Raw genomic sequence first — 15,845 nt, 5'->3', positions numbered from 1 at the left:
AGTTATTCAGTCTGCCCATCTAATTTTCAGCATTCTCCTACCACACCACATTTCTAAAGCTTCTGTTCTCTTTTTAGTTATCACTCACATAGTCCTTCTGTACAGAGCTATACTCTAGACACATTCCTTCAGAAAAGACTTCCTAACACTTAGATTAATGTAGATATTAATTCTTTCTGCAGTTTATTTCCCATTTTCTTAAGCCATAATCAGTTATTTTGCTGCCCAAGTACCAAAACTCATCATCTACTACTTTTAGTGCTATAATGTTGAATGTTTACCTTCACTCATCTGTCCATGAAACATGATTATTTAAGAAAAGTATGTGAGTGTCTAATTAAGCTGTCATTTATATTGAAATTTTGTGATACTAACCGATCTAAATGAATATGGTGTTGTCTGAATCACTGACTGATGCTGGTATCTGTTGTTACAAGATCCAATTTCTTTAACCTTCTTAATAATCAGTGTAGTTTTTTCTGCACCAACAAGGCTGTAGTGTGTTGGACAATTTCCATTCACATCCATCTGAAAAAAAAGGGTAGTTGCATAGTGAGTCATTAAAGTGCAGAATATAATTTAAAAAAATAAAAACATATAAAAACTATATTGTACAATACACTACCCAAATGTGCCCTTGACACGATTATAAGTAATAACTATGAAAGATAACTGTGTTAAATACATTACAAGCTTTCTTTTGTGTTTAACTCCCATATTCACTTTTTGTAGGACATGTACTTAGTACAGTAACACCGTCCTCTATCTGAAGATTTGTTTGAACATCACAGTACTTTACCAGGCATAGTCATATTATAGGTGGTATGCCTTTGCATTTCTCCTGACTTTGAACTGATTTACCCTGGCAGTTATAAGGGAAGAAACAGATTAATGTGGACTTTAAATATAACAAGTACCATGTTCTGCTATTTCTCCTAGAGAGCAACAGGTCATCATCCTTTTATGCCTATGTATCACAGGTGGATATAATTCAGACAAAACAGTACATCTTTGTTATTGTTTTTGTTATTCACTTATTTCTGGCTAGATGCATTTCTCGTTATCTGCTGTTAACAACTGCCGCCATTCTCACTCCAGTGATACTCTTCAAACTCATGAGTGTGTGTGCAGCCCATATATCAGTACAGTAAGTAAACTACATCTACTATATGTCCAAAATCTCTTTGAATAAGTAACTACTCATTGCACCAGAAAAACCTCATTATTCACATTTTGGCAGGCATATGGATTGCTACATAGTCAGTATATGAGAGTAGTCTGCAAGGATCTTGGATGCAACCAAACATTGTGACATCAACTTTGTTCTCACAATTTAGAACATTCTACTGAAACAGAAATCTAAAAATTTAAGTCATTAAGTGTAGTAGTTTATGTTTTTACAGTTGTTACAACTATCAAAGTTTTCAACATCCACAACATTGGACAAAACTGGGCATTGTGTGACTGTCAAGTTAATTAAGGAGGAATTAACACTAAATTTAATTAATTTGAAGTTGATGAAAATGTGAGAGGACCCTTATCCATCATTTTTCACTAATTAGGAATGGACTGTTGAGCTTATATGTTGGCATACAGCCTACTAATAACCCAAAAGAGTGTCGAAGAAGTGTAACACAGCAGCAATTATCACAAATGTGCAGAGCTGAAACACTCATAATTCAAACTGCACTATATCTAAAAATTCCAAAGGAATATGTTCAGTACATTTTTTTATCAAAAATTACACATGAGAAAGCTTTGATGAATTAGTTTCACAGCCCAGTGAGAATATGTTGAAAAATAAATGTTATTTATATCACTTTCATTTTAAATGTTAGACCAAAATGTTTTGCAGTCTAACTTTATGTGAAAAATTTGGTTGTAATGATAATTCTTTGAAGTAGTTTAAAATATTCATTCTCATGCAGTTTTCCTTTATAACACACAAAATAAACACCAAAAGTCAAATTTTCCTGGCAGAAATTCATTTCCTTTCAAAAAAATTTCAAAATATGAAGAAAATTTGACATAATAGTCCAGTTTCTGCTATATTTTGACTTACATTTTATTATTATCAATTTAGTTAGTTAGTTAGTTAATTTTATGTTCAATGGAGCATTTTGTACAATAAATCATAATGTTGTGGAATTTCATAAATTAAGAAAAACAGCAGAAACACATCACAGTGTTCACCTTTCCCGAAAATTGACTTTAGTTTAAAAAGGTCTGAGTAAAGTTTTTACCAAAATATTTGATCACTTTCATAAAAATGTAGAATGATTGACACACAACAGAATTTAATGTGAAAGCAAACTGATGAAGTTTTTATTTGATAGTTCACATGTAACATTGGGCAAAAGATTCATATATTTTCTTCTCTATGAATAGAATTTTTTTTACTAAATATAGAGTCACATAATATAAGAGCATGTATATGAGTTATATTACTACTGATTACCATGCAGCTATGTGCGGATATCAAGTAATTATACTGTCTCCAAACAAAATAGGGCAATTAATTAGATTAACACTGAAATGAAGATTAAGATGTGTGTTTTCTGCTTGTGAACATTTACATTTACTTAATACTTGAAAGTTAGATAGAAAAAGAGAAGCCTAACATAACTATGCAGAGTTCATATTTTATTGTTGGAAATATTTGTATGACTATTTATGACAGATACATTTTCTTTAACAATTTCTAAACAATGGCTTTGAAAAGTATGTAACTATTTGAAATTTAAATTTCCAAACATTTCATATATGGTTGTTTCTGGAAGTTAATGTGAAGAGTGCATGGTTCTGTATTGTATTTTATTGGTCCTGTTGTCTAGAAAAGCGAATTATGTATCAAACAGTAAACAAGTCAATTTTTATACAAGTGAAAATGATATCTATGACTATTTTTTAAAAATTACAAATAATACACTCAACAAATTTACACAGACAAAATAAACATTGCAAAAGCTAGGATGTTTAATTTATTTGCCAAGAAGTCTATAGGGCCAGAGCATGACATGATTTACTTCTGTCTTCACTTAATCACAATGAGTTATTTTTACAGGACATATTGCTGATTTAGAGACAAAACTGCAGTATCTGAGTCTTTGTGACATTCAGTTTTAGTCTGTTTTTATGGAAGCAGGATTCAAGTTTTCCAGTAACATTCTGTAAATTATCTGGAATTTTTGCTATAGTCTAATTTTCTGGCAGACTGAGGTGCATTCTGTGAATATAACTGAGTGTGCATCAATATTTAATGGTCAATCATTTACATACTACAAGAAATGGTACATGGACACTGCAGAATCCCTTGGGAAATTGTTTTCCATTTGGAGTAGTAAACTGAATCTGGTCATAAAATAACTCTTTGTTTCCTTTCCATCAAATAAGAGCTTAACCGCTGTAATGCAGCATTCATCATAACTGCAGTAATGCAGTATTCTTCATCCCATAGCTCTCGAGTTTTTAAAGGAGTATTGAATGGTTCACTGAATCAAAGTCTTTTGTTAGACCACAGAATATTCCTGAAACATTTGTACCCTGGTCTAATGAGATGCTTATTTTTCCTGTGGATTCTCTGATGGCATTTACAATGCCTTTTCTTCTTTGAAAACCAAGCTGATTTTCAGAAATATAAGAAAACTTTCTCTTTGTGTTGCTACAATTTTCAACTACTTTAAGAAGGACCAACGGAGAGTTATAGTATGCATTCCATATCTCTTTCTTGCCTTATATAGACTGAAAGTGAAGACAACAAAAGTAAAAAGTTGTCCTCATTTTCTGGGAAATGTTTTCAGTATTATATGTAGGGCCTATGTGCAGAAGAAACTTACAACTAGCACTTGCAGATAAACCACACAGACACAGAATGGAGTTTACATTAACATATTTAAGACACATTAAATTACAGAATGACTCACCTCTTCAGTTTCATGATCTACATCAAATCGTTTCATAGAGTTCTGCAAAGCTGACAGTATCCCATTTTTAAAATTAAGTACCCATGCCGTCTCTTCTGGATGTGGGCAAACTTCAGAAATTGTTCCATCTTGGAATGAAAACCTTTAACAGAATCAGTTGCCAAACATTTTTACAGATTATTTTTGAAATTTCCATTGTAAGTCATGCAAACTATTATGTGCAGTATGTGTATAATTGCTAGCTCCAAATGATACACACCAAACACATGTTTACTGAGCCTGAAAATTAATTATCTGTTCTCCCTAGGAGTCTAGACAATCACATTACAATAAACTTGATAAATTGATACATTTATCCATTCACACACTAATAAACAATTGCTATTAAATACAGAGAACTTATTTTATTTGTCAGTGGCTCTTGCCATTGTTAATCAGCTCTCAAGAAGAAAAGCGACTACTCCAAAATGAGTTACAGTTTTTATAAGTATACTATTCACTTATGTTCATCTATAACAACATGCTTAACCTTCCACAACCCTTTTTTCATACACGATATACATTTTAAATAATGTATATTCAGAAACTGCCCTATATTTTGTATGAATATTAATCATATCTTACTTGATATACTAGACAGAATGACCACATAAGCCGCTTAATCACTTACAGAATCTCTTAAGTGTCATGTGTACCCACTGACAACTGGTTTATGAGCAGCCAAGTGTGCACTAATGAAGGCAAAATTAATACTGTTTAGTATGGTTTACTTTCAACATAGTGCTAAAAAGTGGTTAACAGTTCTCTGACTCCAAACCAAAGTAAATGATGTGTAGTAATTCTGCAGTTGAAGAGAAATAGCAAAAGAAACAAACACACTGATATTTCTTAGAGATGGATATTGTCAAAACTCCAGAGTACACTAATACTGAAAATGGAAACACCTATGTAGGTAATATTGAAATTCAGGAAGAGAAGGGTGGTGGTGGAGGTGGACCTACACAAAGAATAAATAAATTCAATCATTACCACCACCACCACCCACACAGTACAAATTTCCTCACACGTGACAGAAAAGGCTCCTGAAAAAATAGCAGGTAAAGATGCATGGCACTGGATTGCTCAAGACTAATAAATGTAATATGTTATAAATGCACGGTACATCCAAACCGTCATCGAACCCATCGTTCTACCATTCCTAGACCGACAAGGGAACTTGCTGTTCCAACAGGACAATGCACGTCCGCATGTATCCCGTGCCACCCAACATGCTCTAGAAGGTGTAAGTCAACTACCCTGGCCAGCAAGATCTCCGGATCTGTCCCCCATTGAGCATGTTTGGGACTGGATGAAGCGTCGTCTCACGCGGTCTGCACGTCCAGCACGAACGCTGGTCCAACTGAGGCGCCAGGTGGAAATGGCATGGCAAGCCGTTCCACAGGACTACATCCAGCATCTCTACGATCGTCTCCATGGGAGAATAGCAGCCTGCATTGCTGCGAAAGGTGGATATACACTGTACTAGTGCCGACATTGTGCATGCTCTGTTGCCTGTGTCTATGTGCCTGTGGTTCTGTCAGTGTGATCATGTGATGTATCTGACCCCAGGAATGTGTCAATAAAGTTTCCCCTTCCTGGGACAATGAATTCACGGTGTTCTTATTTCAATTTCCAGGAGTGTATGTATATATATATATATATATATATATATATATATATATATATATATATATATATATATATATATATAGGCTGACTGGGTCAGAAGCTGTAGTAGTGGAGCAGTTCAAAGGGAACTAGAATATCGATAATAACTTCCCTGATCATGCTGTTGTAATAGGGGGTGACTTCATCCTGCCAGGTATAGATTGAGAAAGACATGCTATCATAACGGGCGAATGGCCTTGCCACAGTGGTAACACAGGTTCCCATCAGATCACCAAAGTTAAGCACTGTCAGGCTAGGCTAGCACTTGGCTGCATGATCATTTGGTCTGCCGAGCGCTGTTGGCAAGCGGGATGCACTCAGCCATTGTGAGGCAAACTGAGGAGCTACTTGATTGAGAAGTAGTGGCTCCAGTCTCGGAATCTGACATACAACTGGGAGAGCGGATAGCAACTACAACTATGGGTATAACAAAAAATGTTGAGATAGACAGGAAAATATTTTTACTTAGCAACAGTCACAGGATACAAACTGCCAAGTATCTAAGCAGTCAGCATCAAATATTCACTGCCGAGGATGAAGAAACTGAGCACAAATGGAAAAAATTCAAAACCATCATTCATTATGCCTTGGACAAATATGTCCCAAGCTATGTCTTAAACAATGGGAAAGACCCACCGTGGTTTAATATCTGGGTTAAGAAACTGCTAAGTAAACAAAAAGAGCTTCATAATATATTCAAGAGAAGACAAAAACCTAGATAAACAGAAGCTGAATGAAGTAAAGATGAGCATAAGGAGAGCAATGAGAGAACCATTCAATGATTTTGAAAGAAAAATTTTGTCAACTGATTTGACTAAAAATCCTAAGAGTTTTTGGGCACTTGTAACATCAGTAAGTGGTAAAATTAGTAAGTGGTTTGAAATTATCTATTCAGTCACTCAGTGACTTTGCTGACTCCAAAATGGAAAGTAACAGAGAGAAGGCCAAAATACTGAAATCGGTCTTCTGAACTGAATTCAGTGTTTTGAAATCGTTTCACTGTGGAAGATTGTAATTTGGCCCCTCCTTTCAATCACGGTATGAGTGTCCATATGGTAGATTTTGAGATAGTTGATCATGGAATGGAAACTGAATTGTAGATTTTGAGATAGCTGATCACGGAACAGAAAAGCAACTATAATTACTAATTGTGGAAATGCATCAGTACCAGATGATATACCTGTGCATTTCTACAAAGATTATGCAGAAGAACTTGCTACCCTTCTGACAACAGTTTATCTAGGTCACTGCAGCAATGAAGGATACATAGTGACTGGAAAAAAGTGCAGGTCATTCCCATTTTCAAGATGGATCATAGGAGAGATGTGCTAATTATAGGCCTAAATTGTTTATGTCAATCTGTTGTAGAATTATGGAACGTTTTATGCCCAAGAATTATGATTTTTTGGAGATGAAAATCTCCTCTATAAAAATCAACATGGATTCCACAAATAGAGATCTTGAGGACTGTTTCTTCATGACATTCATAGCACTGTAAACAATGGTACTAAGGTTGATTCCATTTTCCTGACTTCAGGAAGACATTTGACACCATCCCACACTGCCATTAGTAAAAAAAATAGGAGCTACCAAGTATTGGATCAGATTTATGACTGAATACTAGACTTCCTTGCAAATAGAACTCAACTCATTGCTCTTGAGGGAACAAAATCAACAAATGTAAAGGTAATTTCCAGAGTATCCCCAGCAAGAGAGATAGGACCATCACTACTTACACTGTATAAAAATGATCTAGTAGAAAGCATTAGAAGCTCTTTAAGACTGTTCATGGATGATGTAACAGTCTACAAGAAAGTATAAACACCTGAAGAAAGTATAGATTTGCAAAGTGATCTGCTGAGAATTGATGAATGTGCATAAATAAGAAAATAAATCTACTACTGCACAACTATGCTAGTGATGATGAGTTGCTAGAAACAGTATATACCATAAAATATCTAGGAGTAACGATCCAGAGTGACCTTTATTCCAATCTCGTAGAGCGTGCGGGAAAGAATGAACACCTATATCCTTCCGTACAAGCTCTGATTTCCAAGTGGAATGACCACAAAAAACCAAGAGCAGCAAAAGCAAATGCCGCACTATGTGTGTGTGTGGGAGGGGGGGGGGGGGGGGGCCTCGGGCGCATGCATGCTGGCACTAGACTTTGAATTCTAAAAACTGTTCAAGTCTGGTTTACAGGCACATACTGTGGGGCAACAATTTTCAATGGTATAGACATCTAATTCTTTAAACAACATTGTATCTTAACAGTGTGACAGAAATGGTCTTTTTTGAGTTTAGTACACACCCTTAACATTTCAATAATTGTCCTTACCTTAATGGATGTGCTGTCACAGCAACCGAAAATGCTATAGCTGCATCAGGATCATTATTACCATCATCCCTCAATGAAATGCCTTCGATCTGTTGAAATCCATGTTATTAGCACATTGTTATACACATACTGAATTTTCTGTTTAATCAACATATAATTTTTCATACCTTCAGCATTCCATCACATTCTGATATGAACTCTATAGACAGCTCAGCACTGATGTGTAGTGTGGATTCATTTCTACTCGTTCCAGCAAACAGTGTTTTTACATCAATGGAGTAATCATATTCATACCTAGCATTTGGTAAATACTTAAATTTTCCACCACCTGTTGAGAGAAAGACAGACATGATTAATATATTCACACAGTTTGACACAATGAATAAGATTACTTCAGTGTTTCACTGTTTCAGAAATATTTCATTTTGCTAATTATAAGATAAATATAAAAGTAAAGCTGAAATGTGTTGATATGCAGCATTTCCCTTGATTCTAGGCTACACAAATGTGAGAAAACTTAGATATTGTGTTTTTTCACAATCTGATTTTGCATCTAGCACTTTCAGCCTTGGCTACAAACCAGTGTGTGTGTGTGTGTGTGTGTGTGTGTGTGTGTGTGTGTGTGTGTGTGTGTGCGTGCGTGTGTGTGTCAGTGTGTGCATTTGTGTGAAGAGAGAGAGGAGTAGTTCGGTAAATCAAAAGACACTATATTGAAGTGAATTATGCAGTATTCACTAAACAACCTGATCCATATTCTGTCATATTACACAAATATTAAAATTCATAACTTTGTCTATACGTTTATGTCAGTTACTTGTAAATTTGTTACCACTGAAATATATGCTAAACTCAAACAGTCAGCCATGTTAACATTACTGTATTTACTGTTCACATGTAATCTGTGTTGAAGATATACATGTACACACCACTTGAAAATATATTATAAATGTTAGTAAAACTGGAAATGAATTAATAATTGGATTAATTCAGACTAAACAACTATATAATGTTATAACTGCAAATTTCATAAATCTCAGATATAATAAGCAAATACTTCGTTATTTTGAGTGATCAATCTATATTTGCATTTCATTATGTACACCACAGAGCTATCTAACAGAGCCAGCATCAACTTTTGTAATTGTAAAATTATTAAAATTGTAGCTTCAACAATAAATATACTAATTCCAGTTGTCATAATTTTATAAGTAGTCAGGTACCTGAGCAATGTGGGCTGTCTCAGTCAGTTTGTTATTGGGTCACCTTCTATATATATTTGGTATTTGGAAAAACTGCTAAATTTTATTAGAAAACATTTAAAAGTTAAACCATATGCTTGCATTTCCATTAAAAGCTAACAACAAATGTTTTCCATATTTTAAACCTGGGATATATTAATCAACAGCACTGTCAATAGATGAAAGAAATGCATTGCAATTATTTATTGTATGTTACCACTGCCCAATTTTTATGTTACATACTTCATATTGATTATTCCAAGGAAGCACAAAACAGAGTTAAAATTGTTGTTTTGGTCTTCAGTCAAGTGACTGGTTTGATGCAGCTCTCCATGCTATTCTATCCTGTGCAAGCTTCTTCATCTCCCAGTACCTACTGCAACTTACATCCTTCTGAACCTATTTAGTGTTTTCATCTCTTGGTCTCCCTCTATGATTTTTACCCTCCACGCTGCCATCCAGTACTAAATTGGTGATCCCTTAATGCCTCAGATATGAAAGCTTCTACTCTCTTCCTGTCTAAACTATTTATCGTCCATGTTTCACTTCCATACATGGCTACACTCTATACAAATACTTTCAGAAACGACTTCCTGACACTTAAATCTATGCTCGATGTTAACAAATTTCTCTTCTTCAGAAATACTTTCCTTGCCATTGCCAGTGTACATTTTATATACCCTCTACTTCGACCATCATCAATTATTGTGCTCCCCAAATAGCAAAACTCATTTACTACTTCAAGCATCTCATTTTGTAATCTAATTCCTTCATCATCACCAGATTTAATTCGACTACATTCCATTACCCTCGATTTGCTTTTGTTGATGTTCGTCTTATATATTCCTTTCGAGACACTGTCCATTCTGTTCAGCTGCTCTTTCAGGTCCTTTGTTGTCTGTGATAGAACTACAATGTCATCGGCGAACCTCAAAGTTTTTATTTCTTCTCCATGGATTTTAATTCGTACTCCAAATATTTCTTTTGTTTTCTTTACTGCTTGCTCAATATACAGATTGAATAACAATGGGGATAGGCTACAACCCTGTCTCACTCCCTTCTCAACCACTGCTTCCCTTTCATGCCCCTTGACTCTTATAACTGCCATCTGGTTTCTGTACAAATTGTAAATAGCCTTTTGCTCCCTGTATTTTACCCCTGCCACCTTCAGAATTTGAAAGAGAGTATTGCAGTCAACATGGTCAAAAGCTTTCTCTAAGTCTACAAATGCTAGAAATGTATGTTTCCCTTTCCTTAATCTATCTTCTAAGATAAGTCATAGGGTCAGTATCGCCTCACGTTTCCCAAAATTTCTGCAGAAATCAAACTGATCTTCCCCGATGTTGGCTTCTATCAGTTTTTCCATTCGTCTGTAAAGAATTCATGTTAGTACTTTGGAGCCGTGGCTTATTAAACTGATAGTTCGGTGATTTTCACATCTGTCAACATCTGCTTTCTTTGGGATTGGAATTATTATATTCTTCTTGAAGTCTGAGGGTATTTTGCCTATCTCATACATCTTGCTCACCAGATGGTAGAGTTTTGTCAGGGCTGTCTCTCCCAATGCTATCAGTAGTTCTAATGGAATTCTGTCTACACCTGGGGCCTTGTTTCAACTTATGTCTTTCAGTGCTCTGTCAAACTCTTCACACAGCACCATATCTCCCATTTCATCTTCATCTACATCCTCTTCCATTTCCATAATATTGTCCTCAAGAATCTCGCCCTTATATAGACCCTCTATATACTCCTTCCACCTTTCTGCTTTTCTTTCTTTGCTTAGAACTGTGTTTCCATCTGAGCTCTTGATGTTCATACAAGTAGTTCTCTTTTCTCCAAAGGTCTCTTTAATTTTCCTGTAGGCAGTATCTGTCTTACTCCTAGTGGGATGAGTTTTATACTATTCTATGGAGACACTCTGATTCCTACTGCCCCTTTACAGAAATGCAGATAAAGCCAACATACACTCAGAGTAGAAGAAATAACAAACTCAGACTTCCATCCAAGCTTGTTAAACTTAGGCAGAATATTCATGACCTAGATGTCCTGCACAAATCAACAAGACTGCATATTTTCAAACAAAAATATAATGCAGACAAAAATACTTGGAACCAGAACTCTCAAACCTTACATAACAAGTCCACCATAACGAAATATCACAGCCCACTAATGTAAGCAAGGCATCCTTGAAACAGATCAATGGCTAATGGGGATAATGAAGATAATGGGCAAGGAGCACTACTTTTGTAGTGTGTGGATAAGTTGAGAAATTATGTCTGGTGGGAGGTGTGCTAAGGTAGTCTGTGTAGCTGCAATGACCATTGTGTCCAGATGATTCAGTAGTCAGAGTATTTACCTAGTAAGCAGGGGATCTGGTTTCAAATCCTGGTCTGGCACAAATTTTCAGATATTTCCAATGATTTCAACCAATGCCTGCTCACAGAAAAGGTCTGTAATTCCTTAGTGTATTGATCAATAAGTATTGAGAGACCTACACAACTAAGGTTAGCAAATCCTTATGTGTACAGGATGGTAACATCATAAAAACCCAAAAGCAATATGTAATAGATGTATCATGTCACCAACACAAAATGCACCACACCCTATAGACGTGCAGCAAGAGATACTGAATCACAGTACTCAAACAATGGATTTTTCAATGTGGTGAGGTTAAGGAAAATGAAATAAGCAAGATAATCTTCACATTAAAGAACAAATATTCGGATGAATGGGATTGTATGTTGGGTACGGTAGTTAAAAAATTCATAGAAGAAATAGTTAAACCACTGACTTACCTTATAAACTGTAATATTTTGGGAAACACTTATGCTAGCATTTTAAAAATAAGCATTGTTGAACCAGCCATAAGCAGGGAAGTACAAAAGAGGTTCAAACTATCACCAAGTATCATTGATCCCTACATTTAGTAAGCTCTTTGAAATGGTTACCCTTTCTCATCTGTCTGGTTTTTTTACAAAAAATAAATCATTAACAGAAACACAGCATGGCTTTAGGAAAGATTGCTGCACAGCAACTATAGTTACTGAACTCCTCCATAGAGTATGCACCCTCCTATATGAAGAAGCCTTTAAATTAGTCATCCAATTAAGAAATAGGAAGTATAAAACATCAAAGACTCATCAATGCAGTTACTGTCCACATACTTAACAAACTGAAAGCAGTGTAAAACTCTCATGCCAAATAGATAACACAGTCACAGAGTTCTCATCTCATAGAGATACAATAATCCAGGGGTGCTGCAGGGGTCAATCACAGGCCCCTTATACTTGGTCTCTGTCAATAACATTACACAACCCTTCAACTCGTCTCTAGTAAGCTATGCTGAGCCTCTTATTTTGTGAGAAAGACTTTCACGCATTATAGTCAGTTGCAACTAAAAGTGTAATGGGAGTAACCATATATTTTCTACTCCAAGGCCTACACACTAATATCAGTAAATCCCAGCTACTAATATTTAAGACAGCTGGCTCCCATGAGGTTGAAATAGATGGTATATGTGGTAGTGCATCAGTATAAACTGATAACATTTAATTTCTTGGTTTCCAACTGGACATAAATCTTTGTTGGGTAAACGACATTAGTCCTGTATGTGAGAAAATCAGCAGCAGTTTGTATCCAATTAGCCAACTGGCAAAAATAGTTCCAAGACAAACCCCAAAAATTGTATACAGTTGAACAGTTTATCCATTTGTTAAGTATGATATTGAACTAAGGGGCTTTGTGGCAGACCTGTATCTGAATACAATATTGGTACTACAGAAGAGAGCAATTACGTTAATCCATGAACTGAGGTCCAAGGAATCCTGTCGCGAAACCTGTGTCCAACATAAATAGTTAATCACATATTCCTTATATTTGTACAAACATATTACATTTTTTTGTGAATAGTAAAAACCGAGGTACATAAGTGCAATGACATACATAATTATGATACTAGAAGTAAGGGTAACTATGTCAGGCAGAGGGTAAAATTAAAAATAATTGATGATAGTCCTTATATTGCTATGGGCAGATATGGTTCAAAAAGCTGCCATATACTCTGAAAACTTGTGAAGCAAAGCTGTTCCACAGTGAGTTAAAAGGTTTCTTACTAAACAAGTATTTGTACTCACTCAGTGAATTTTAAGCTAGACGTCCTTTGTTGCAGCACGTAATATATGTAGAATATTAAGATTAATATACGTACCATTACTATACATAAGTATTATTTACATCAATTTATTACTAAATCTACATACGACATTTGCAAAAGTCATCAACTTGATGGTTACATGCAAAAAAGTGTAAATAAATAAACAGAAGAGCTTCATAGCAACTGTGATAATGCTGATGGGCATCAACAAAAATAATCAATGACAAAGTGGCATCAGCTATGATTTTTCAAAAGCAGACAAGCAGGAAACAGATTTAAAAATTTTAATGCTTTCTAGACAGTGTTCATAACATACTTTTATAAACTTTGGAGTATCTTCTTCACACTGATACAAGAAAAAAGGGCCTGATAAGTACATATCCAAAAAATCTTCTGTTTTAGAGCTATAATTAAAGTTTATGATCAATACATTCAAAATAAAACTCAACAACTGAAGTTATTAATCAATAATTGTCACAAAAACATACTTGAGCTCTTAGCAATGAATAATTCTGACCAAATATGGAGCATAATGACAGAAACAGGGATTAGTGACCACAAGTTCATTGTAGCTAGACTGAATACTGTAGCATCCAAACCCATCAAATGTAAAAATGAAAATACATCTACTTAAAAATGAGATAAAAATTAGCTTGACAATTTCCTAAAAGACAGTCTTCGTTCCTTCCAGTCCGACTATGTATGTATAGACCAGATGTGGTTTAAATTCAAAGAAATAGAGTTGACAGCAGTTGAGAGATATATACCAAATAAATTAATAGGAGACAGTACTGATCCCCCATGGTACACAAAAGAGGTCAGAAAAACTGTTGCAGAAGCAATGAAAAAAGTATGCCAAACTTAAAAGAACACAAAGATACAAGAGTGCCGAAGTTTTACAGTTACTCAAAATTTAGCATAAGCTTCATTGTGAGATGCTTTTAATAGTTTCCACAATGAAACTCTCTGAAAATCTGGCAGAAAACTCAAAGAGATTCTGCTTGTATGTAAAGTACACCAGTAGTAAGACATAATCAATACCTTCATTGGCCAATAACAATGGTAATGTAACTGGTGACAGTGTTACTAAAGTAGAGTTACTGAATATGGTTCTCCAAAATTCCTTCAAAAAAGAAGTTGAAGTAAATATTTCAGAATTCAATTCAAGAACAACTGCCAACATGAGTAACTTGGAGGTAGATATCCTCGGTGTGGCGAAGCAGCAAGTTCATATAAATGCAATCAACAATATGGCATACAAATCAGCTTAATTTTCCAAGGAACTCCTCGACAGAATAGAAGCAGGGACCTATGAGGAAACTCTTCAGTGTTGATTTGAAAGCACATGGATTACTGCTAAGACTTTTTAATTCTTGTGGTAGCTTGTTGAAAATGGATGCAGCACTACTGCTCACCTTTCTGAACAAGAATCAAGAAAGTATGATTCAGATGCAGAATGGATTACTGCATAGTATTAACTGAGTAAAAGCTGCTAATTCTTTGGAATAAGCTGATATTGTTAACAAGAAACAACAGTAAAAATGTATATATTTCTAGCCCAATGTAAGAATACCAAGACTAGTGAACAGGGGTCATCAAGAGGACCACAAACTTACACCACTTATTGCCCAAACTGCCCATTTCTGAGCCAAAAATATCCTTTGAGAATGGGAAGAGTTACACCAAAATATAACACCATACAACATAAGCTAATGAAAATAATGAAAGTAGACTACTTTTCATGTTGAACTATCACTTACTTCAGATACTGTCCGAATATTAAAAAATGGCAGCATTAAGTCTCTGAACAAGATCCTGAATATGGGCTTTCTATGACAGTTTGCTATCTACCTGAACACCTAGAAATCTGAACTGCTCAGTTTCACTAATCATATTCCCATTCTGTTAAATTAAAAGGATGTTGATTGATTCCATATTTTCATACTTCCAGAAGGCTTCAGACTCCACTTCTCATAAGTATCTTCTAATCAAATTGAGTACTGATGGAGTATCATCTCTGTATTTTGGCTAGATTTGTGATTTCTTGTAAGAAAGGTCAATGTTTGTAATAACTGGTAGAAAGTCATTGAATAAAACAGAAGTAATAACTGGCATTCCTCAAGGAAGCCTTATAGGCCCTTTGCTTTTCCTAAACTATACGAGTAATTTACAAGTGAATCTCACCAAGCTTCTCAGATTGTTTGCAGCTGATGCTGTCATTGATTGGCTCATAAAATCATCAGATAATCAAAACCAGCTGAAAAATCATTTACAAAATATATCTGGAATGTGCAAAAATAGGCAATAGACTGTCAATGGTGAAAAGTATGAAGTTATCCATCAGTACTAAAGGAATCTACTAAATTCTGGCTACACAATAAATCACACAAATATAAAGGCTGCAAACTCTACTAAATACTTAGGGACTATAGTTACAAATAACTTAAACTGGAATGATCACATAGTTAATGTTGTGTGGAAAGGAA

General features: G+C 35.1%; 1 protein-coding gene across 1 annotated transcript in view; it reads right to left on the bottom strand.

The window, feature by feature from the left end:
- Positions 1-8,262, bottom strand: part of LOC126185051 (uncharacterized) — a 707,909-nt gene extending 699,647 nt beyond the window's left edge. Inside the window, exons 1-4 of the mRNA XM_049927806.1 lie at positions 8,136-8,262; positions 7,969-8,057; positions 3,924-4,065; positions 376-528 (exon numbers count right to left, since the gene is read on the bottom strand). Coding sequence (XP_049783763.1) covers positions 376-528; positions 3,924-4,065; positions 7,969-8,057; positions 8,136-8,144 — 393 coding nt within the window. The 5' untranslated portion in view covers positions 8,145-8,262. The remainder of the gene's footprint in view (positions 1-375; positions 529-3,923; positions 4,066-7,968; positions 8,058-8,135) is intronic.
- Positions 8,263-15,845: the final 7,583 nt, after the last annotated feature.

Source organism: Schistocerca cancellata, chromosome 4, assembly GCF_023864275.1.
Source record: "Schistocerca cancellata isolate TAMUIC-IGC-003103 chromosome 4, iqSchCanc2.1, whole genome shotgun sequence".
NCBI lineage: Eukaryota > Metazoa > Arthropoda > Insecta > Orthoptera > Acrididae > Schistocerca > Schistocerca cancellata.
This window is presented reverse-complemented; position numbering and strand designations above follow the sequence as displayed.